The sequence below is a fragment of the Hermetia illucens genome, chromosome 6 (assembly GCF_905115235.1).
Source record: "Hermetia illucens chromosome 6, iHerIll2.2.curated.20191125, whole genome shotgun sequence".
In the NCBI taxonomy this organism is placed as follows: Eukaryota; Metazoa; Arthropoda; class Insecta; order Diptera; family Stratiomyidae; genus Hermetia; species Hermetia illucens.
The window spans coordinates 34,955,349-34,980,589 of record NC_051854.1 but is presented as its reverse complement, the minus strand read 5'-3'; the positions used below and the strand labels follow the sequence as shown (position 1 = coordinate 34,980,589).

The 25,241-nt window shown below is 41.6% G+C and overlaps 1 protein-coding gene across 9 annotated transcripts in view; it reads left to right on the top strand.

Moving 5' to 3' along the window:
• Window positions 1–21,380, top strand: part of LOC119658869 (ATP-dependent 6-phosphofructokinase) — an 89,460-nt gene extending 68,080 nt beyond the window's left edge. For 5 of the 9 annotated variants that reach the window (XM_038066630.1, XM_038066636.1, XM_038066634.1 and 2 more), the window contains 3 exons: window positions 15,008–15,230; window positions 15,288–15,376; window positions 21,265–21,380. In XM_038066630.1, coding sequence (XP_037922558.1) covers window positions 15,008–15,230; window positions 15,288–15,376; window positions 21,265–21,365 — 413 coding nt within the window. In that variant the 3' untranslated portion in view covers window positions 21,366–21,380. Of the gene's footprint in view, window positions 1–15,007; window positions 15,231–15,287; window positions 15,890–15,929; window positions 16,079–21,264 lie in introns of those variants that run through there. The other 4 variants (XM_038066639.1, XM_038066637.1, XM_038066638.1 and 1 more) reach the window with 2 other exon arrangements.
• The last annotated feature ends 3,861 nt before the right edge of the window (window positions 21,381–25,241 follow it).

Below are 25,241 nucleotides of genomic sequence, written 5' to 3'. Positions count from 1 at the left end.
TGCTGCACGTCGCGTTGAATGGTTTTAGGAGCCAATACCCTTTCAGGGCCAGTCGCATCACACATCGTTAAAGGAAAAGCAGTACTGTCTGAGCCACTCGTTCGTGCTTTCACCGTTAAAGTTTAGCTGCAACATTTTACCGCAACTACGTACCGGCTCAAAGCGAAGCTAGGAGGAGTTTCCCCCTAAGTCGTTTGCACCGCTCGGTATCGTAACCGGATGGATTGGTGTTGCCATACAAGGACTGAAGCGTTGGGATAGTCAGTTTTGCCCAGTGGCTGTTTCCTGCCCGAAAGAGGTTTCAATTGATGAACGCTGTACAAACAATCAGATTGACCGCTTCGCGATCAGCAGTAGCGCTGATCAAGAGATCACAATCTGATGATCCTTTATGTTCGCTTGCGTATTGCGTCCACTACCTCTCGCAGGGTTGGGGAGCTGCGACTTCTTACCTCCAACATTGACCTCTTGTATGATCCAACTGTGGCTCGACAATGGGGGAACTATCTAGCTGACCGGATGGTAGATATACTGAGTAGCCCGTTTGAGAATATCGATGAGCATTGGGCTGTTTCTTTTCTCGGGTGCTACACAGGTCATCGGCCGTGTTCCGAAGGGGCGTCATAAGATCTGGCTAATTGAGATATCCTGGAAGCGAGTCGATGAACGGGAGAGGCTGTAGGCTCTACTGGCCTCTACGAATTTTATCGGGCATGACGCACTCAAACTCCGATACCGAGCGAAATCCTAAGAAGTTGAGCGTAGTGTACGCCGCTCCTTAGCTAGTCAAAGAAGCGGAAGATGCCGCAGATCGCAAAGATTTCAGAAATTTTTGTTTGGGGTATGAGGGATCTTAAATCTACACCCACTTGATTTTGGACCGGACTAAGTGGAGAGCTACTTACTCCCACTTTTTTGGTCCACGGACCTCTCGTTTGGGGCATAGCACCCAAGCATACAAAAAGAAAAAAAGGCTGACGGTTTCGTCCAGGGTAAAGGCAACTCATCAGACGCTGCATCACCTCTCCCCTGGGAGCAGCGTGACCGAAAGTGGCAACAGTTGGAGAACGCCCCTATGTATAATCGCAAAATATGATAAAGGTGCGAATTATATCCAAGTTTAAACTGCCATTAGTTTGTAGGTCACACTCCCAGGCCAGGAGTGTTTTTTTAATTCTCTATGAGCAGTTGAGCAGTTTACAGATGATGTTGAATAATTATTAGTATACATGTAAACCAAATATGTATCAAATCTATACATGCGGCCTCAACATGTAAACTCAATTTGTATCAGATTGATACATACGGCGCGTACGTGTTAAGTGAGCGACAATCGTGAAAAAATCGCTACCAGTAAAGTTCATTTACGCTGCTGTATTTTGTTCGAGTTCCAACAAGGGAAAATGCTATAGAAACGTGTTGAAATTTAGTGAAAGTTTTTGGTGCAAGTACAGTTTCTAATAGAACGTGCAGAAGATGGTTTGAAAAATTTGAAGCAGGTGATTTAGACCTTAGTGACAAATCATGTTCAGGACGGCCATCTTTGATCGATGACGCTATTATCACGATTATGATAGAGCAAGATCCCTCTTTGACAACATCGGAGATTGCAGAGAAGCTGAGTTCAGCTCAACAAACCATTTCCGACCATACTCGGAAGCTAGGATTGGTCTATAAATATTCCAGATGGGTGCTAAATGAGTCAACCGAGAAAATTTTGCATGATCGAGTCGTTATATGCACATCTCTGCTTCCTCGGTATAAAAATGAACCTTTCTTGCACCGATCATTCGGTGGTGGTGACGAAAACTGGACTGGTGACAAAAAATGGATTACATATGAAAACTTCGTGAGGAAAAGAGGATATTGCAAGCGCGGACAGCCTGCCTTCTTTGTCGTTGTTGCTTATTACAAATGAGCCATGATTCTACTACAACCCTGCTGCTAGTGTTGCCTGCCTCGCAGTTGAATCGCAATAGTAATCTCTACAATAATAGACTCCCCGCCTTATTCTCATTAATTGCTTCTGTGGTGCAATCTAACGAAACTTTCAAAGACCGTTTTTGAAAAAAAATGTGTTTTTGAAATTATCAGCATTTGACATTTCATTCCCACTCAGTGCAAATCAATTTTTTTTGCGGCCTGTGAATCTTTCAGAAACGTACGTTTTATTACCGCTCCGGTCAAAATGTTAGAACTTGCTATATAGCTTGCTACCATTACTGCTGAAATGTAAAGTATTATTATTATTTTGTTAAGGGAAAGTCGCACCGCGTCCTTGAAGAACTATTGTGCCCCTTTTACTGGTTATAGTGTACCTGTTGATCATAGTATCTCAAGCAGGCCAGTAACCGTTAGGAACTTTAGTATGTTCCCCACTTCCAGAAGTTTCAGCTTTGCATCTGGTATTATGTGTTCTCCCAGATGTATCGACCTACTTTGCACAAGTGCCGGACACTGTCCCAGGACGTGCATAGAGGTTTCGTCCTCCTCCTCACAGAACCTGCAGGCAGTGTCCGTAGATATCCCTAGCTTCCCTAGGTGGTAGTTCAGCCGACAATGACCAGTGAGAATTCCCACTATAATTCGGAGGTTCTTTTTGGTGAGGTTTAAGCAATCCTTTGTGCGCATGGGTTCGTATCCCCCAATAAGCACCCTGGACTGCTCCATCCCTGGTAGGCCCGCCCAATATAGTTCCCTCAACCGTTTTTCTTCGTTTCTTAGATTCATAGCCATGAAACCGTTTCCGATTCCACAGAAGGGTTCTGGCCCGTATAAAGGCATCCCTGCTCCCTTCTTGGCTAGTTCATCCGCTGCCTCATCCAGACCTTGTTGGACGAGCCGAGTGTATTCAGTCTCTCAAGGCATTCCCATACCAGTTTAGAGTTCACCTGGTTGGACCTAAGTGCCTTCATCGCTGCTTGGCTATCGGTGAGAATAGCTATGTTCTGCCCCCTGTAGTTCCTTTGCAGATTAAAGGAGGCACATTTGTCTATGGCGTAAATTTCCGCCTGGAATATGCTAGTGTACCTGCCCATTGGCTCAAAGTACATTTTCCTTGGACCAATGACACCGGCACCCGCTCCCTCTGCTGTGAGGGATCCGTCAGTGTACCAAGTAATCAGTTGCTGGTTTAAGCCGTATGTCGCAGCCACGCTTTCCCAGTTTGTCTTGTTACTCCAACGTGTTTCAAACTTCTTATCGAAGTGAAACCTCGTTGTCATGTTGTCCCTCGGTATCAGTAATTCGGGATACCGCCTAGAAAGGATATCAATCTTCCTTCGATTTAGGCAGCTCCCCGCCTTGTGGCGCGGCAGGATTCGCGGCATTCGAAATTTATTTCGAATGTTGCGAATGCGAACGAATAGATGGCGCGGATCTGTCCACTTTGCGGAGCACGCCACGGGAGTGGGGGACCGGCGAGAAAAGTGTGCCATCAGTTAGGGGCAGAAAAGAAACAGATGAAGCGAGACTTCTCTTCTGCCTCTAACGTTTTGATTATTAAGTTGCCAACCGCTGACTAAGTCGGTCACATTCATTTTTACGTTTCATTTTCATTTGTACAGTTGACTTGTAACCAAACATATCATCTTAAAGTAAAATTTGTATTTCAAATATATATTATAAAAAGTAAGCTCGAAGGTAAATTTAATTACAATCGCCCGAAATACAGGAAACCTTTGCCTTGCTTGAGTGTGTTTTGGTTTCAACGCGCGTATCTGCATTGCACAATTACTGGCACTAGTACAACCAACTAAAGCCTCACTCATGCTACCGGCCATCCTGAATATTGATCTCCTTGCCTGCATCTGTATGTGCAGATGGAGAGGGGTTAATCCCAGAAGGACCTCCAGGGATGCCGTTGGGCATGTCCTCATTGCCCCACTGATACACACGCAAGCCAGCCTTTGGAGCTTATGTAATTCCCTGGCTTGTGTGCTGAGTTGGGTTCTTTCTGCCCAGATTACCGCTCCATAGGTAATCATTGGTCTTACTATTGCAGTATATATCCAAAGTAGTATCTTCGGGCTACAATCCCATTTTTTTCCTGCTATGGATCTGCAAGTCATCAGAGCCCTCGTGGCTTTCCGACATGTGTCTTCCAGAGTAATTTTTGGTCTAGCGTGATTCCCAAGTATTTGACCTCTGTTTCTCGTTTCACCTCCATATCATGTAATGTTATGGCTTTCAGGTGATCCAGCTTACGCCTCCTAGTGAATGGTACTATGGTGGTTTTGGTTGGGTTGATCCGCAGTCCCACCTTCCTGCACCAGGCACTAGTAACCCTTAATCCAGTTTGGATTCTATCGCATAGGGTATCTTCATATTTGCCCCTACAGATTAGAACAATGTCGTCCGCGTAGCCCTGGACTTGTATTCCAGTATTAGTTAACACGTCCAGGAGTTCATCCACTACCATACTCCACATCAGCGGCGATAGTACTCCGCCCTGTGGACAGCCTTGAGTGGTGTTCATGATAATAGAATTTGTACCTGTTTGTACCTCTATTTGTCTGCTTTCTAGCATTTTGCCCATCCAGAGTGCCAGGGTGTTTCCCACTCCTTTGCGGCTCAGGGCATCCTGTATCTCTGTGTGCGATGTGTTGTCGAATGCTCCTTCGATATCCAAAAACGCGCACAGTGCAATTTCTTTTGTTTCAATGGCGTCCCGTAGTACCTCTGTCAGCTGATACAGAGCAGTTTCAGTTGACCTTCCTGCCCGGTAAGCGTGTTGACAGTGATGTAAGGGATTACGCTTTAGAACGTTAGTTCTAATATAGTTGTCTATGACCTTCTCCACCGTTTTGAGTACGAACGATGTTAGGCAGATTGGTCTGAAAGATTTAGGGTGAAAAGGATCCTTTTTACCCGCCTTCGGAATAAAGACCACTTTTGCCCGTCTCCATGCCCTTGGTATGTAACCCAGTGCTATGATCCCCCTTACCACCCTCAGAAGAGACTCTAGGATAATTCCTAGGCCTCTCTGGATAAGTGCAGGGAAAATGCCATCTGCTCCGGGAGATTTCATTGGTTGAAAGGTTCCCACTGCCCATCTTAGCCTAGCTTCTGAGCATACCTCTTTTGCTAGTTTCCAGCTCTCTTTCCTTCCCCTTTTATTCGTTGTTGGGGTGTCAGGCAGATTATTGTCGCCTGCCGCGGAGGGGTAGGACCCCGGGAAATGAGTTCTGAGAAGCAGGTGTACCCTGTCCTCCTCATTCTCGGTGAATGTCCCATCTTCCTTTTTCAAGCAGACAGAGGATATTCTCCCGTCTTTGGCTACAGCCTTGTACAGCCTAGTTGCTTCTGTGATCTGTTCAATCCCTTCACAGAATTCCCTAAAGCTGTTCCGTTTCGCTTCCCTGATGGCGTTGCTATACGCAGTCAGTGCATTTTTATACCTCCGCCAGTCCCCGGTTCGTTTTGCCCGGTTAAAGAGTTTTCGTACCTCCGTTCTCATTCTGGCTAAGTTTCTGTTCCACCATGGTACATCCCTTGATGACTTGACTGTCTTGGCCGGACAGCTGGCCTCATATGCGTCAATGACGATTGTGTTGAGATCTTCCACCACCGTTTCTAATTCTAATTCGCTCCTGATGTCACCGCTCCCTTGAAGGTGGGCAATGTTGTTGCTCAGGTGCATTGTGTAGGATTCCCAATCCGTTCTCTTGGGATTCCTTATTATTCTTTTTATTTCGGAGTTACCCTCAATGTCGAATCTGATTATCCTGTGATCAGACATTGAGGGTTCATCCGACACCCTCCAATTCCTGACCATCCCGTTCATTAGGGTATTTCCTAGAGTTATATCTAGTACCTCTTGTCTGGTGCTGGTCACAAATGTTGGAGTGTTCCCTACGTTGTATATTTCTAACTTATTACTAAGAATAAATTCGAGAAGGTACTCACCTCTACGATTAGTGTCACTGCTTCCCCACACTACGTGGGGGGCGTTGGCATCACAGCCGAGAAGAAGTGGTAACGCCCTCTCCTCGCAATACTCCGTCAGCTTTGCGACTTGTTCCGGTGGAGCCCAGCTCTCGTCTCCTGGGAAGTATCCCGATGCTACCACTACCTTTCGAGTGCTCCTCCCGGCTTCCAATGAGACTTGGATAGCCACAAGGTCCCCGGTTAAGAACTCTGAAAGACATATGTATTTTAGATTACGTTTGAGAATTATGCAAGCTCTTGGTTTTTCACAAGACGAGTCCCAAATTACCTGCATGTCTCCTCCTTGCAGACCGCGAATCTGCCCCCGGTACACCCAGGGCTCCTGAGCCAGCACTATTCCAATGTTCTCCTTGGAATTTGCCCTTGCAATCACTGCAGATGCAGCTCTCGCATGGTGGAGGTTTATCTGGGCTATCCTAGTGCTGGCCATTGGCTCCGTTATTGTTTGGAGCTCTTCTCCACTGTCGGAGTGTCACCCTCCTCCTCCGACATGGCGCTTTCCTGCGCGTCGCTGTCCACCCCGAGCCCTAGCAGTCCTAGGTCTAGGTCGTCCAGCTTCTGCTCTTCACTGGGCAGCAGGTCTATTTCCCTGGTTGATCCCGTTCTTTCCGCCTCTATGGCTTCCGCGACTTCTTCAGGGACCTCGGTAAGTTTTCCACCCGATGCCTCCTCCGAGGTCTCTTTCCTTGGCTTTTCCTTGTGCACATGCACGGGTATGTTGCCAAATCGGTAGTTGATATGACAACTCCGACGTTTAATTGCCTCTAGGGATCGGTCATCTACCCCGATCGTGAGGAGTTTACCCTTTCCCTCCACCTTGCTTCTGAAGACTCTCCATAGTCGAGTATGGAGATCTTCGTTCTGAGCAATTAGGAGTCTCATGAGGTCTTCTGTTACTATTGCCGCGGCCTTTGGGAGAAAAACTGTCACCATGTGGGCTCCTGGTATATCATCTCCAGCACATGTTGACAGTTCCACCCCTTCCCAGCCTGGCAATCTAGGAATTATGGTTCTGACCCATTCTGCGGTACCTTCCGTCGCGCAGTCCACCAGTATAAGGCCTGGTCGAAAGCGTATCCCGGTGAACACCAGTTTCGACGTCCATCCTTTGATCATCTGCTTGACGACAAGTTCTTCAATGGTTTCCTGTTCCTCCCGAGTGAGTATTTGCTCGGGAAACCTTTTTGGCAGTATGGCCAGTCGAATGCCCTTGACCGCACTAGCATAGCTAATGCCGGGCTTCCTGGGTCCTGCCTTCACTCCTGACCTGCCCGGGTTTTCTCCTCCCGTGGGTTCAGGTCTGGGTTTTTTGGGGGCATTCCCTTCATGCGGGCTGATCTCTGCTGCTCCCCGCTTTCTCGGCTCCGGTAGAGATGGCTTAGGTCTGTCCTGAGCCTTCTTAAGGGCCTCTTCTGGTTTCAGGCCTTCCTTCAGATAGCGCAGGTACCATTTAACCCCGGCGCCACTGAGACCTGTCTCCTTCCTGACGTCTGTTATATTTATCTCAGACGTGCTTTTGCTGGTCCCTGCTCTTTGAGCAGTGGTGTTCGTTGGCTGTAGTCCACGCAGTATACCAATGCTCACCTTGGATCCACTGCTTGACGTCCCAACTTCTCCCTTCTTGGGTGTAGTCACCTGGCTTTCAGTAATTCGGAGACGTGCCTCCACCTGATTAACCAGTTTTGGTGCGGTACGGGGCCCCGCTTTTTTGGTTTTTGTTTTTTTTTTCCAATTTAGTACTCATTTGATTCCCACGAGTATGGGGGTTAAGAGGTCCGCCGTGCCATAGCCCCCCGTAGCACGGTAAGATCTAACTTACTCACTGAGGCGACCAGGTATCAGTGAGGCTCCGTTCGAATACAGTCAGTTACCCCCGACTGCAAACTATCCAATGGGCACGGTTCGCATGACACCCTGGATTAGGGGAGGTGTTTTTCGACTCCCCAGTCTAGATCCGTAGCGTTTTGTTAATAGTAGGGTCACCTCGTACAGGGTGTGGCTATCACCACTCACTAACGGTCTTGGTAGACGAGAGGCTTGGCCCCTGAAAAGGCACACACCGTCCCAGAGGAGAGACAACTCATCCTTAGACAAAGATAGGTTGGCCTCAGGGAGCTATGTTCCGCATCAGTCTATCCTGCAGTACACTGCTTGACCCCCAACGTGTAAAGTAACTTGAAGGGTTGTCCATTCACCCATCAATTTCCGACATTCCTGTTAAAAACTGATTGATTAGTGGAAAAGTAACAAGTAACAGACACTAAACCGAATGCCTTCACGTAGATGAAATTCAAATTGCTCGCTCGAAGACGTCACTGCGTTTTCTTTTCCGCCTTGTGAGAATTCAATTTTTAAACCGTTTAAAGTGTTCCCAATTGAGTTTTTTTAGTGGATATGGTAATTTTGCAGGTGAAACTGCTACTTCGGCGTAAACAAACATATAGTCATTTTCCAGCGCGGGAAGTCTATTGGTTTTCCCTCGTAACTTTCGATCACCAATTTGGTTGGTCTATTTAGCATAATCTGTTGATTGATCTTAATCTTGATATTCAGTTATTAGCATTGCTAACTCTTCTGCGAATTGTCGTATAAAAAGTCCACGTTGGATTTTCTTTCTAGGAATAAGTTTATTATTTTCGGAATAATGTAAGCACCAAGAAAGATGCAAAATGCCACCCCTAGTCGGTTTCCGTAACGCTGCTCAGGGTGGAGGCGCAAGGCAGCGTTTGATTAGATATCGCCTCCACCCTGTTTTGCGGGTAGTGTTCCATCCAGATATAAATTTACGTTAGTATCAGTGGTAATCAACTTTTGTGCTTATATACCATATGTACATTTGTATGATTTGTCGCAACTTTTATAATTATATATGTACTTATGTTTGCTAAGTGGCTTACAGTAAAGTGGATATATTCAAATACATGCTACCAATTTAGATAGGTATGTGCGTAGGTATATATGCATCAGTATGGGTTAACAGACAATGTTTTCTTAGGATGCGCATAATAATATATATATCTTCAATATGTACATACACATAATATCTGAAAGTTTGGACATATATATATATATATATATATATATATTTTTTTTTTTTTTTTATGGATGGAGGTGGAAATCTTAGAAAGACGCTGCTGCGCCAGGTTGCAGCAGTGTGTGGGATTCACACCCACTAAAACCACCCCCACTCTTCCGCCGCTCCCCGCGGGACCACCGTGAAGTATTACTTCGCGGGGGAGGCTCTGGTTCGCTATACCAGCTTGTCCATGTCACGTCTCCGTCGCGCCGCCTTCCGAGCTCGATCCAACTCCAGGAGTTTTGTCTGCACCACGGCTACTGCCATACATACATATATGAAGGAATATTTTGAATTTGTAGCTATCTGCGAAAAAAAACGTGCATAGGAAGTTCCTCACATAAGATGAACACAAAATCTTTATATCTTCCGATTCCGGTTTTCCAATTTGATTAATTATTTGTATATCAGTATCAATTATTGGAATTTGGCAATATACGAAGGAATATTCTTCACATCAGATGAATACAAAACCTTTATACCCGAAGCGCCGAGTTTCAGGTATCCCGACTGGATCCTTTGGGTATAAAGGTTTTGTATTCATCTCGTGTGTGTCCCTATTCATGTTTTATCATTTGCATATCCCTCCAATTCAAAATATTCCTTGATATACGTATGTATTTCTAAACTCCAAATCCGGCGTTCATATGATGATGACGTCAATTCACATGAAATACACAATTTTGATAGTTAGTTATAATAGATGTTGATAGATAGGGTTTATAAATTTGTTAGTAATGGTTGGATTTTTATCAAACTTTCCAAAATTATGCATTATGTTTTACTTATAACCGTACTAAATTCTGTACTTCTAGGATGAACATAAGGGGGGTTTTCGGGTAAATTTCGAAAACATGGTAATATACTGTTATTAACTTTATTTAAGCAGATATCGCAATGGGCTGTAATTTGATTTTTCGATGGGATAGGTTCTCAGAACAAGACCTGTTACACTTTTTGGGCACACATTTTGAGCCCCCACTCCCCTTTGTTTCACCCAGTATCAAAAATATTAGTTTCGAAAAGTACTAATTGAGCATTTTAATTTCATACTCTAAACACCATATTCTGTGGAAAAAGATTTACACCACCCTTTAAAACCAGTGCAAAATGTGTGTGAAGGGGTTCTCACCGCATTTCATAGACATTGGTTCAGCCGTTTCTGAGTAAATCGGGGGTGACCGACAGACAGACATCGATTCGATTCTAATTAGGTTATGTTTTACACAAATATAGATTTCACAGTTTTCGGACTATTAGTTTGTGGGCTAGAGCATTTTGAGTGAAGCGACTTTTATTAGTTTTAAGAAAATCGATGAAATAATTTCCTGTGTTAATAAAGCACTACTTTTTGGCAAAAAAAATACTCTTTAAGGCAAAGCTTGGCTTGTTAAACATTATTCGGCCTTTACACCAGGAAAATTAAGCGTTGAGAAGAGGTTTGCTAAGTTTAAACGAGGCGAAATGAGCACCGAGGACGATGCACACAGTGCACAGTGCAAAAAAGCCCACAAAATAATTTTGAATGACTGCAATGTGAAGTTGATCGATATAGCTTAGGTTCTAGAGATATTAAATGAACGTGTTGGATATACCGTGCATGAATGTTTCAATATGCGATAACTCTGTTGAAAATTGGTTTCGCACGAGCTCAAAATCGGCCAAAAACAACGAGTTGACAATTCTGAGGATTGTTTGAAGCTTTTTCTACATAAAAAATCCGAAATTATTTGTTATGTGTTAGTCGACGGAACATGGCTCCATTATTTCACACCAGAATCGAAACAATCGTCATCTTAGTGGACTACAAGTGGTGAACCCGCTCCAAAGAAAGAAATTTTGCGCTGATAAAGAGAGATAATCGCCGAAACCGAGGCCTATTCATCGAACAATTGTATGACCACTATAATCGTTGTATCGCCCTCAAAGGCAACTATATTGAATAATAAAATTAAATTTCATCAACAAATTTTTTTTTCTATGTTAGCCTACGAATTTTTCAGCCCATACCTGAAACGCCGAACTTCCGGGTTTCAATTTGTTTTCAATAAACGATGAATTACAAGAAATCGACAAATCATACACCTGGTCCAGATGCCGTCGAGAAGCTCTCAAATTACCATTTAACGTGTGAAACCATTGTTGTTTCAGTCGGTCTTTTAGTCATTTCCCATCGACTCCCATGCTCATTTCAAGCTTAGCTTCTGAGAAGAACTCAGAAGTTGTCGCGAATTATATATTCATGTTGAGCGTCAGCCTCTCAATGTCGTTGCTCTGGGTTCGAATCTCAGTCGTCATGGATGTCTGACGCTGCTGTGAGTTAAAAAGAAAATAACAATAAAAAGACTGTGTGGAATCCCTATACTCCAATAAGGAATGCATAGGGAATACTAAGGGTGGGTGCAACCCGGTATCAATCGTGTAGGTGCCGTCCGCCTTGGCGCCTTCTATGGTTCTGAGTATTGGTCGACTATAAAAAACAATGAACGCTAAGAAGAGTTGGACTAGTGCCGTAGCTCGCCTTGATCACATCCGAAATGAGGATATCACGATTGATATGGGGTTGGTTACACCGATCGTGGAAAAATTACGAGAGAGGCGGGGTATGGTATGGTTATGTAAGTCGCGCTAATGAGAATTCACTTGGCATGATTGGTCTAACCATCGAAGTCAATGGGAAACGACCAAAAGACCGGCCTAAACAAACAAATCCTACCTGGTCTTTCTTGGTGGCAGGTGCTGCGATACGCCAACCAGGAAATTGTATGGTAAATATTGGCACCCTAATTGGAAAGACCGAGAAACTCCCAAGAACCCTTCGGAAAAGGCGCATTGCTATCTGCGCTTTGCAAGAAATCCGATGGTCTGGTGCCAAAAGCTGCGATTTCGAACGCGAACGCGGTAAAAATGGCTATAAACTTATCTATTTGGGTAGTCAACACACCCAATACACAGTTGGCATTGCCATTTCAGAGGGTTTCCGTGCTGCCATGAAGGAGGCAAACGTTTTGTCGGGCTGGCGAAACTCCCCATTACATCAGCTGATCGCACTATTTACTTCTTCATCGCGTACGCATCACAGATTTGATGCCGAGCAAGATATCTTCTTTCAACTTCTCGATGAAAAGGCCTGCAACTTGCCTGCCGATGTATATATCATCATTTCCCGCGACCTTAAGGGTCATGTATGTGAAAAGGCAGAGGATAACAGGTGCCATGGGGTTCGAACGCGCACTGAGGGTGGCGAGCGTATAATCGATTTAGCGAACACTCTTGACCTTGTACTTGTGAATACATGGTTTATCAAGCGATTGTCTCATCTTCCTACATTTTACAGTGGGAGCAGTAAAACGCAAATCGACTATATTCTCATAAGACGCCGACATTTTATCACCGTCACTGATAACGTCGGTCGCTGATTGCCGTCCTGCGACTGAAGCCACCGATAAAACAGAGTGAGGAACGCACTGTCTCCCCACATATAAAATGATGGCGATTTCGTGAGAAGAAAAAAAAAGATATCACGCGATTACCAACCATTACGAATGTTGAAGAATAATGGAACCAAATGAAAGAAACGATCCACAAAGCGGCCTTTGCAACTCTCGGAGACACCAAACCCGGTAAGCGGTGCATCAACCGAGATACTTGGCTTAGGAATAACGATGAATGAATAATAATAATCGTTGGCACAACAATCCAATTGGATGATGTTAGAGTTAGTTGGAGGGGTTGGAGTTGTTAGAGATGTTAGTTAGAGCACGATCCGGTTACTTTCTCGTACCATGAAGATTCTTGACAACCGTATTCGCGAAATAACGTTGAATCAAGCCGAATTTTTCAACAACTGCGGAGCGCGATTACCCACGGAGAAACACTGTGCGAGCAATTGTATTTCCGGATCTAGAAAAAGCGTTTGACCGTGTGTCACGCGCACCCATCTGGTAGAAGAACTCGTGTGTTGGGTTCAATTGCTCTACCACGATCCGAAAGGTAAAGTTCGAAGTGTGGCAGGTATATCAAAACCGCTTCGTGTCTCTGTTGGTATTCATCAAGGAAGCGCCCGCTCACCACTCCGCTTTTTTCTTGTTATGGACACTGTCACACGAGACATCCAACGTCCAGCGCCATATATGCTGCTTTATGCAGATGATGTTTACCTAGCATCTGATAGCAAAAATGATCTCGAGCAACTTGTCCAAAAATGGAATGATCGCCTCATGCAACACGGTCTCAGATTGAATCTAAATAAAACTGAATTTTTGACGACCGATCCCCATGAAACAGGTACAATCACTGTCAGCGGCAATGATCTGCCCAGAACTGAGCGATTTAAATACCTCGGGTCAACGCTATCAGCCAATGGAGAACTGCGTTATGCAATTTCTTCACGCATTAACGCAACCCGGATGAAGTGGCGTTCCACAACTGGTGTTCTTTGTAATCGACGTATCAACGAACGTCTTAAATCTAAAATTTACCGCAATGTCGTCCATCCAGTCGCTCTCTATGGTTCTGAGTATTGGCCGACTATAAAGGACAATGAACGGCGTCTTGCGGTAATGGAGACGAAGATGCTACGTTGGACTAGTGGCGTCACTCGTTTAGATCACATCCGAAATTAGGATATCCGCGATTGATGTGGAGTTGCCCGGATCGTGGAAAAATTGCGAAAGAGGCGTCTTCGATGGTATGGTCACGTAATTCGCGCTAACGAGAATTCACTTGCCAAGATTGGTCTGAAAATCGTGGTCGATGGTAAACGACCAAAAGGCCGGCCGAAACAATGGTGACTTGATATGCTAGATGGGGATTTAAAAGCCTCGAGATTGCATCCAGATCAAGCATTTGATAAAACCAAATGGCCAAACAGATCACGACAAGCCGACCCCGCTTGTGAACGGGACAAAGGCTGAAGAAAATGAAGACAATTCGGAGGCAATGACTCGTATAGTCTTTCCAAGCTATCGAAAAGTTCTTCTCTGACTTCGTTATCTGTTTCTTCGGATATATGTTGACAAGCCATTCCAATTCGTTTCCTGGACTGCTGATGGAATAGGCCTTTGACAACACCAGATTTTTTTATTAATCTAATATTCCAGGATCCAAAAGCACGGTCATTCACTCGTTTATGCGGTCATTTCCGTGGTATTAATCGTGTTCGAGGCTGTTCATTCTGTTTCTGTACATGATGTTTTGTTTTTTGGTGTATGACGGGTCGCAGGCCCAACCTGGAGGACAAGGTCAATTGAATTAGATTCCGTTGACGAAGGGGTGTGATTAGGTAGGATGCATTAATTAACGAATTGAAAGAAACTGAATTCCTTTGTATTCCATAGGCATGTCGTAATATCTGGAACGCTAAATATACAAATATTTCAAATATTTATTTAAATTGAAGATACACATATCGGTATGAGTGCCCACAATAAAGAATTGAAATTTCAACTAATTCAGTAGGATTTTATGAGTGCTTCCCCCCGACAACAAATTCTTCATAGCTCATGAAATGTCCCCCAATTCTTTCTCGTATACTGTGTCAAATTATTAATTTCTAACAGTAAATATATTTACACTATACGTAGATTTGGCCCAGTTGACTATATCAATATAAGTTCCTTGATATTATATAGAAAGGAACGATTGGAACAGCTGTTGCCGACTAGTGGGCGTTTTTATACCTATATTTGCAGTTATATTGCAAGAAGAATAGAAATATTTTGAGTTTCAATATGTAATTTCAGCAGTAATATTTTCTACTTTTGAAATATGTAAAAAAAATCGCTTTTCTTTAACCGGAAAATATTGACGAATTACGTGCGTTTTTCAGAAAGCCGTCTGCCTGCTATTGTATGCGAAACGCCAGTAGATTTATTGTCGTTTTATTCTGGGTTTTATATGTTAATTGCATTTTTGTAACTAGTCTCCAGGAATCATTAATAAGAAACTTTTACGTATAATTATCTACTGTTTCCATTTTAGGTCATATGCAACAGGGTGGATCTCCATCACCGTTCGATCGCAACATGGGCACAAAAATGGCAGCTAAGTGTGTTGAATGGCTTGTTGAGCAATGTAAAAAGAATACGCAACCTGACGGCACAATCCGAGCTGAAGACGCTGCAAGTGCTTGTTTACTTGGAATCGTTCGGCGTCAATACAGATTTACGCCATTAGCTGATCTCATAAGTGAAACTAATTTTGAGTACATTAATAACAATATATTGCAACCAGTGTTGAGGATAATGATAATTTATTCCAGGCAGCGTATCCCCAAGAAACAGTGGTGGCTGAAATTACGACCCTTATTGCGGATCCTCGCCAAACATGACTCTGCTTACGAGGAGGAGGGTATGTACATAACTGTGGAGGAAGAGTGTGCCAGTGACGCTGCCATCATATGAATTGCTTCTAGTTACTTTTGTTCATCAATACAACTTTCTGTATTTGTAGCGTTTAGACATACTGTTAGAACATTTGAATAATTGTTCCCTAAGCTGATTGTATTATAAATAATGGGGAGAAGTCATTCGTATTGTTTTTGAATATAGTCTTTATTATGCTTTATTATGCTTTTGCTAGAGATATTTATCCAATATTTGTCATATTTAAACAGAATGGAGTAAGTAGATGTCCATAAGATTCATTATTAAAAATGGACATTCATTAACATTCTTCACACATCACAAATCATGATTCCCTTCCATAGGTAAATGTCAATCATTTTTTCAAATGCTACTATGGGGTTTAAGATGCAATTTACATTGTTCACCGCGTTGTTTTGTCGCCATCGATAAGTATTATTTTGCCGTTCGACTTTCTATTTTATAGTTATTATACAGTAATACATCTTGATTCAAATCACTTACTTATTTTTCTGGCCAAAACTTATTGAAAATTGCAGGTATGAATCGCATTCTTCCTGTTAAAGTGACTACCAGAAACTAAAGAATAAATCAAATTGTTAGTGAAGGTAATAATTTCAAGTCTTCATCATTTTTCAGTTATGACATGGAAAGTATAAGATATTGAAATATATGTAAAAGTATCAAAGCTTGATTTATTTCATTATATAAGTAATGTTGCACCTCATTTCAAGGTACTATCCTCCAAACATTTTTTTTTATAAATTCAAAGCTACCATTTACTTAATTTTCGTCCAAGTATGACGATGCCGAACACCACTTATATTACAACCGACAGAATTTTTTCTTGTTCATAGATCTCATGTAAGGAATGTTGGAGAAGAGAAATAATCTAAAGAAACGGCGCTATTAAATAATAGACACGAATTTATATCAACACTTCAATCAGCAAAAGAAATATATTTTATGTTAGCAACCATTGTAAAAGAATCTTCAATAACGGTACTTTATTTGTCATTTTGTTTGGCTGTGACAATAACTTATTGCGCGGAAGCATGTGATTATCAGTCAGGCATATTTTAAGTTGAACTGTTATTAAACCATTGTAGAGGCGCACAAATATTTGCGAAAATGACGTGGTTTTTATAAAAAAATTGAAAAAAACCGCTCGAAAATTATTACAAACAGGAATATTGGAAACTGGTGCTTGTGTTCAACTTATGTGAGAAATTTTCTACGCACATTTTTCCATTTGTATATGGCTAGAAACCCAAATTATTCCCTCATATTTTTTTGAAACTACCATATATACGTACATATCACAGCCGTAGATATTGAATACTATACTTATACATGCACGTATATAAATTGATCGTATATATATTTCGATTTCGTACACAAAAGCATACATGTGTACATATACAGTGCGTGTATTGAATATCGGTGGTTCTAAAAAATGGTAGTATACTAATAGTAAGTTTATTTGAGTAGATATCGGAACAGGGGAAATATTTCGAGGCCTAGATTTCATATAAGCGCACAATCCTCATTTTTTACGGATTTTTGGGTTGGGTAGTTTCCGAAAATGAGTCCTGTCTCACTTGTCATTTGACTTCTTGCTTGCGCACTTTACAATTTACATGAAAACTAATATCAGATTCATAAGTACTAATTGAAACCTTGATATCCCATATGACTGTATTCGATGTAAAGGTTTTTACATCCCCACTATGGATATATGCAAGGCCTCTCTTTAAACTCCACATAAACTTATGTCACAAACTGTATGCGTGGGATTTCATAGTTCTCATATATCCACCAAATTTCGTTCGGATCGGTTTAGCCGTTTTTGAGAAAAGCGCGTGTGGCAGACAGACACAAAACCTTAAACAATTTTTACACAAAACCTTAATGAACAAGTCGGAATACCGGCAGCTGAGCGCTTCAGGTATTAAGGTTTTTATTCTTCTAATGTGAGGAACTTTGTACGCACGTTTTGCTTTTCGCAGATAGCTACAAATTCAAAATATTTCTTAATACATGTATTTCCGAACTTTCAAGTATATGTACATATTGAAAACATCAATGTTATGCTCATCCTAAACAAACATTGTCCATTACCACATATATATTTACACGCCTACCTTGAATACTCCCACTTTGCTGCATGCACCAAAGCCTACATATGTATAACTACCAAAGTTGAATAGCGCTGGTATTGACGTAGATACTCGTATACACCCATCTAGATGAAACCCTACCCGCAAAAAGTTTTTCTGGCTGGTCACTTTCGATTGCAGAACCTCGTACCTCCACCCTGATTGTGACCGTAACCACTTTCTTCTATTTTTCTTTAATTCAAAACTCGACATGAGTATGAGTTATTGTTCGAAAGCGCCAGGTTGGGGCCTAGACTGGGCTCAGCTGATGAGTAGTCATGAGACGATGAGAGATGGGTCCCGTAAAACCAGATCAACCATTGATGTCTTCAAAATGGTTACTTACTAGACCGAAAATGCAATTCATGGAAGGGGCAGTACCAGCTAAAATTTGCGTGGTGATAACCCTGGGTGTGAGAAATGCATTGAATTCGGCCGATTGGAACTTTATACGAAAGTGCCCGCTGACAATTGGTATACCCGAGAAAGGCCGCTCTTATATGACATATGGATATGGATCCAAGGAGTACATTGTCCCTCTCATGTACAATTATGGAAAGCATCTAGAGGATGCTGACTTATACTTGCGAAGTAGTCAGTTCTATTAAGGCCCCGTTAGGGAGCGCTGCATGCTCCTCATCACAAAGCGTTGGAAACGAAATTACGGCCGAATTAAAGTCGACAATCACATCATCATCATACTTGGGAGTGATAATAGATGCGAAGTTAAGTTTTGAACAACATGTGTAGTATGTTTGTAACAAGGGATTTCCGGCAAGTATGGCCCTGGCAAGAATATTGCTGAACGTGGGAGGGTCACGGTATACTTGTAGAGAAAGGCATTGAGGGTGTATTCTGAAGTCAGTCCATCCTTTTTCGGCGACGGAGGGAGAGATCTGTAAATAGATCACAAGAACGTTAGGACCATTCGGGGAGGGGCCCCTATCATCAAGGAGTGGCTGGGGAGACAAGATGAGGAGATTAATTATAATCTCACCCAGTTTCTGACGAGGCATGGGAGATATCGTCAGTCAAATTGGACAATTCGCCTAATTGTCCAAACTGCGAGGGAGTCCTCGAGGACTTAGAGCAGATATTTTTCCACTGTCTGGAAGAGTCAGGAACAAGAGGAGGAAACTTTAGGTGAAACACTGATACCGGAAAATGTGGTGAGTAGAACGCTAATTTCGCACGAGGATTGAGATCAACACAATGATCGCATCAATACAGGGCAAACTGCGAAAAGTGGAAAGGGTGAGGAAGGTGCGGTTATGAACGTCGTGTATAGAAGATAGGAGAAATAGCTAAAATGAGCTAACTCCGCCCCGTGATGTAATTTCTTATGCTGATTCCACGGGGCAGGGGCGAGTCGAGGGTAGTTTTAGTGGGTAAAAATCCCATACTCTGGCGTGCCCAGACCAGTCTTTTGAAGATGCCTATCTGCTTACAGAAAAAAAGACGGGCAGATAGACTGACGAACAAATAAATATTGAATTGATTTTAACATGGTTTTTAATAATAATAATCGTTGGCGCAACAATCCATATTGGATCAGGGCCTTGAAGTGTGTTAGAGCACTTCATTCAAGACCGTAACGGTACACTAGGAAGCGATGTGGTCAGCATTGCGCTCGCCCGAGATTATTACCCTGATTTGACTCAGGTACTCATTCACAGCTGAGTCGACTGGTATCCGACATCAAATCACGATGCAAATTCCACTGCCACCAGTGAGATTTGAACCGCGACCTTCCGTATGACAGCCTAGTGCTCTAACCACTGAGCTATCCGGACACTAGTTTTTATTCACACAAAACTGGCGCTTCGGGTAGAAAGGGGTTCTGTTCATCTTATGTGTTTCTGCGCACATTTTTCTATTCGCATATGGCTAAGACCTAAAATATTCCTTCATATTTTTTTTAAACTAAAAGATATACGTAGATGTTATGTTCACGCTAAACACAAAATCAAATATTGTATTCTATATACATGTACATTCCAAATACTCTCCATACCAATACCAGTTTAAATAAAGCCAAAAATATTGGATAAACTTATTTATTATTAATATATAACCCCCTTATGTTTATCCTAGAATCAATTACTTGCAGAAATATAAACTATACTTTAGAACATGATACTGCCAACTTTGGTGGATATCGCTCTATTACCAACAAATTTATAATAGGTCAAAGTTATTACTTTTGTGCATTTCGTGCATTCTAAGACTTTGAAAGTCAGTATCCTGCTGTGAATGGTCTGACAAACTAATGCATAAGCGTTAAGAGTTAGGTACAAATGGAACGAATGACAACTCAAATGTGTTTATGTAGTAATACACAAAATCTTTTCTAGCTGAAGCATTCAGCTTTCGGGTTTGTTTTTAAGGTTTTGTGTAAAACAAAAGCTTATTAAAATCGATTCACTGTCTGTCTGTTACATGCACGTTTCTCAAATACGGATAAACCAATCCGAACGAAATTTAGTGGACATCTGGCAACTATGAAATCCCAGGCATGCAATGAGTGATATAAATTTACGTGGAGTTTAAAGAGGCTAACATAACCATACATGCAAAGGGGAATGTATTTTTTTTTCATCGAATATTGTCTGTGGGGTATCAATTGAAAGGATTCGTTTCGTGCTTCCGTTTCCTTGAATTATAAAGTGTGCAAGTAAGGAGTCAAAATATACACACTTAGGTGAGACAGGAAACATTTTCGAAACTACCCAAATCAAAACATCGAAAAAAATCGGGTTGGTGTGGTTATATGAAATCTGGCTCTCAAAATATCTCCCATTCCGATATCTGCTCAAATAAACTTATTAATAGTGTACTACCAACTTTTAGAAATTGACTGAAAAACCCCCTTAAGTTCATTCTAGGAGTACTAAATTGATTGATATTCGAGTGAAATATTAAGGTTCCATATATGCGGAAGTTAGCTCTCCACAACACTTTTACCCTTTGCTGCTATTAGGTGAGCCTTTTTTAAAGTTTTGTGTAAGAGAGCGCCTTATTAAAATCGATTTACTGTCTGTCACACGCATTTTTCACAGAAACTCTTATAGTGATTAATACGAAATTTGGTGGAAAGATCAGAGCTGTGAACGCTTAGGCATTCAGTGAGTTATATCATTCTATGTCAAATTTAAAGGAGGTCTTAACATACAAAAGAGAGGTGTAAATTTTATTTTCACCAAATATAGTCGTGTGGAGTGTGATGAAAGGTCGCGGTTAGTACTTTCCGTACCCGGTGCCAGTTTTGATATTTATTGGAAAAGCAGAGAATGCGGGAGGTCGAAAGTGATGATCACCGTTCTCAGAAACTACCCAACCGAAAAATCTGAAAAAAATCAAATGGCTGCCACTATATGGTGCGTAGGCTTTGAAATACCGATATCTATCCAAATAAAGTTAATAATTCCATATTACTATAATTCGTCCTGAAATCGCGAAATTTCAGCAAAGTAGGCTATAACATAGAGTATGATCCTACCAAGTTTGCTGTAAATCGCACCATTACTAACAAAGTTGTAGGTCGAAGTTGTCGCTTCGATGCAAATTCAAGGCTTCGAATGTCAATATCACGCGAAAGTGGATATTCTTACATAATATTATACATGCATATATTACGTTCTAGGTAGTAATGAGACAAACGTTTACTCAAATGTTTTCATAAAAGAAGTACACAAAATCTTTCATATCTTTTTAGACACTGGTGCTGATCTTCTCTGCTTGGTGGTAAACAAAACGTATGCAAGAGACTACCTACCTGCACATCATGAGAATGCGAATCCTTTTTTTGTTCCATGATGCTTGGTTATTTTTAAGTTTATCTATTATGCGAAGAAAGTAATTCCAATTCTTATTCTAAATAGAATTATCAAAAATGGGACACAGCAAACATCATTCTTCATTTGAAATGGAACTTCTGGTAAAGTTACGAAAATAGGGAGAAACTATGAAAAATAGGGTATTGCAAAAACAACGTTTCATTAGACTTCCAAGTCGATATAAGGGGAAGAAAGCGGGAAAAGCAAAAAAAACGTAAAAAAGCAAAAGTTGGAATTCGCCCATAATCACATTCTACCCGTATTTTGGTTTAACGAAACCAAAATGAAGTTTTTTTGATCCGATGGAAAATATTTTAAACGTCCTGAAGTTAAAACGGATGAAGTACACCATTAAGACCGTAAAGCATAGATTCGGATCGGTCATGATTCGGACTTCCTTTTCAGCTGCTAGTCTGGGTCTTCCCTGCTTGGAATGATCGTAGGTTTGAGATTACCTACACCCTTAAAATGAAAATGATACATTATGTCGAGGAAGAAATGCCAATAAAGTGAAATGATACCGGGTATTCAACAAAATTGATGAACGTATAAAACACTTGTAGGGTTTTTTGAAAATGGCTGTTGGAACTCGTAGGCATAACGGTGAAGGTGATTTTGGTGATCATGACACAGCATCCCTAATAAAATTTGTACTGAATTTTTCGATTCAATGTCGCAGCTCCTTTCATTTTAAACAATTCTTGATATTTACTAGATAAATTACTTCAAATACTTCAAAGGAATATTAATAATTTAATACTTTCCTCAGCCTGAATCTTGTACATTTAAAAGAATTACTCAGTTTATATAATAATAATAATAATCGTTGGCGCAGCAATCCATATTGGATCAGGGCCTTGAAATGTGTTGGAGCACTTCATTCAAGACCGTAACGGTACACTATAAGATAACAGTACCCTATAGGAGGCAATGTGATGTGATTTGACTCAGGTCACACTGTCACCAGTGAGATTTAAACCGCAACCTTCCGTACGACAGCCTTGCGCTCTAACCACTCAGCTATCCGGAGTAATTTTACATTGAAATAAAATGTGTAAACCCAAAGTAATGAGTAATATTTATTTGTCCCTATTATTTTTTTTTACCACTGTGTATCTAAGATGCGATTATTATCAAACATAAAACGTTATCGCTTGTTACTCTTCTTAGCCGCTCTCGTTCGGCAGCAGAGTCAACCCGTAAAGAAAAGACATGCTACTTCTCTCAGCCGTTCGTTTGTTTTGGGTGTAGTCCAGAGATTTTTATTATCATCTACTATTTCAAGCCATCGATGTTTTGGACGGTCATTAGGTCGTTGCTAGTCGACTTGTCGTCATTTCGGAGGTGATTATGGCGAATTATGCCATTGATTTAGCGTAGCAACTTCATCTCATTGCATATGGTGACTGTTCAATAATCGGATCATAACGCTTCGGTAGACGTTGGGCTCGATGATGGATTGATCGCAAAGGACACCAGTTATTGCGCTAATACGCCAAACAACTTCATGGCGCATTTATAGTGCGGTTCAAAATTTTTCGATTGGATAATTGGATACATCTATCAGACATTGAAAATGCCGAATTTTCGATATGTACAGACTTAACCCTTTAAGGTTAAATCGGTGAAAAAATGGCATGATTTTAAGATTTTTTACCGATACAGACAGTATCAATTTATTTAGTCAATTTCTATTAAATAATGGAACATTTGAATAATATTTTCCGAAATTTCTAGTGTAAATTATTGGAAATTGAGTGACAGTGAATTTCCGGAGGAACCTGTGGAAAAAGTTGTTTTACGGTGTAAATGATATCTGCCAATGATCTGAAACAAAAAAATCAGAATGCGTTTGCTAAAGGAGATGTTTCTCACTTGGAAGCCAGAAATCCGATTTTCGCTGAGAAAACGGGGAATATAAAAAAGTGTAAAATTAATAATTATTAAAAAAAAAACAAAAGCTCCCAACGATACCTGGAGAAGTACTGTAAAAAATTTCAAAAAGATTGGTACAGTCGATTTTGAGTTATGGCGTATAAGGACTTCAACTTCAACTACAAAGCTAAAACAATTGATTTAAAATTGTGCACACTAAACAACCCGGTCTGAAGCAACGGACGTTCAAATACTTGCAAATTAAAGTTAATTGAATTTGCAATTTAAGGTTGATTTCGCTTAAAGACTTTGTGCCGCAAGAATAGAGGGGCCAATTAATGAAAACACTGAATTCAAGTTAATAAACGAAACGGTTACTTTATTCGAGAACAAAAATAATACAGACAATTGAAATTAATTCAATTAAATTCCGGCGGCGAGGTTAAAGGGCGCATTTGGCCAAATTGACAGACAAGATGGCAGGGGGTGAGGTCCCTGACTCACGAGAAAAGTGAAAATGCTGCGCGGGCGCTGAAGGCAAAGCTTGCTTGCGCCGAAACCACTGCGCGGACACCGAAGGCAGTCGAAGTGTCACATACTGATAACTTCGTCACTTTTACTCTGATCGGCTTGGAGTTTTGACACAATATGCTTGCGATATTATGAATTTTATTAAAGGAAAAAAAAAGTAAGAAAAAACAAAAAAATTTAAATGCCATATCTCTCCTCAAACCCATCGTCCATGCCCCGTGATAAACTGGGTGAAATTATAATTAACCTCCCCAGCCATTTCTAGGGGGATAAGCCCTCACCGGCCATTTCCCGATGGTTCCCAATGCTCCTGGCATATATTTACACATTTTTCCCTTTCGGCATTCTTCGTCTCCGACAAAAGAGAGACTAACTTCATATTGTATATGCTCGTCTTCTCATCTGCCAAGATGCCGTCAATCCGCATCATTCCCGGATTGACAAATGCTGCCTTATCTGAGACGGTTCTGATGGCACTCTTAGGGCTGTCCTATAGACCGCACTCAGTTTATGGGCATTGCATGATATGCGAAATGCCCTTTCCAAAATAGCATAAAGCACGATCTACCTTGGCACCCTGGCAATAAGTAGCACAAATGTACCGCGGTCCTCCAACGTTCAGCATTATCCTTGTCAAGGCCCGCTGTGGATCCTTTGTCACAAGTTCTTTAAAACTTAACTTTGTATATATCATCACTCCCAAGTATTTTATGGCTGGCTTAGGAGCGATTGTCTATTCTAATTTACCACCGGGATTTCGTTTCCGGCGCTTGTGATGAGTACCGCTTCTAGTTTTTCCTCCGCAAGTGCCAGTCCAACGTTCTATAACCGGACCTCAACAAAACCGATTGCTTCCAATGGGTATAACTCAACATCCTCTTGATGCTTTGCGACTACAACCAATGCTATATCATCGGCCCTCTTCCGAAATCAGAAGATTAAGTACATCATTTTATATAATAGTCCACAATAGCGGGTCTCGTACAGAGCCCTGCAGGACACCCGCGGAGATAACTTACTTCTGGAATCCGTCATCGGTATCATACCAAACTCTCCTTTCTGCTATCAACAAGCTATTTTCATCTTCTCGTTCAATTGGATGTTGAATTGCCGTCACATTCAGAGATCTCTGTTAGTGTCCCTCTCTTGCTGGAGGAATAACCCCTGAGTGATTTTCAACAAGAGGTTAGGACACGTAATCTGTGGGTAAGAACGGCCTCTGAACCAGCCTGTTACAATTCTATAGGCACCCCTCCACGGATTCACATTCGGTTCCGAGCAGAGCTCCTTAAAATATTCCCTGTTGTTCCGCTGGATAACAAGCTTAAGGTTTTTGCAAGCTTCCTTGTAGGTATGGTTCTTTTGTTCTCGATTGATCATACCTGTCCCCTCTGAGCCGTCTAGCTCAGTGACACGCTGATCCAAGACCAATTCACTATTCTATCTGTAG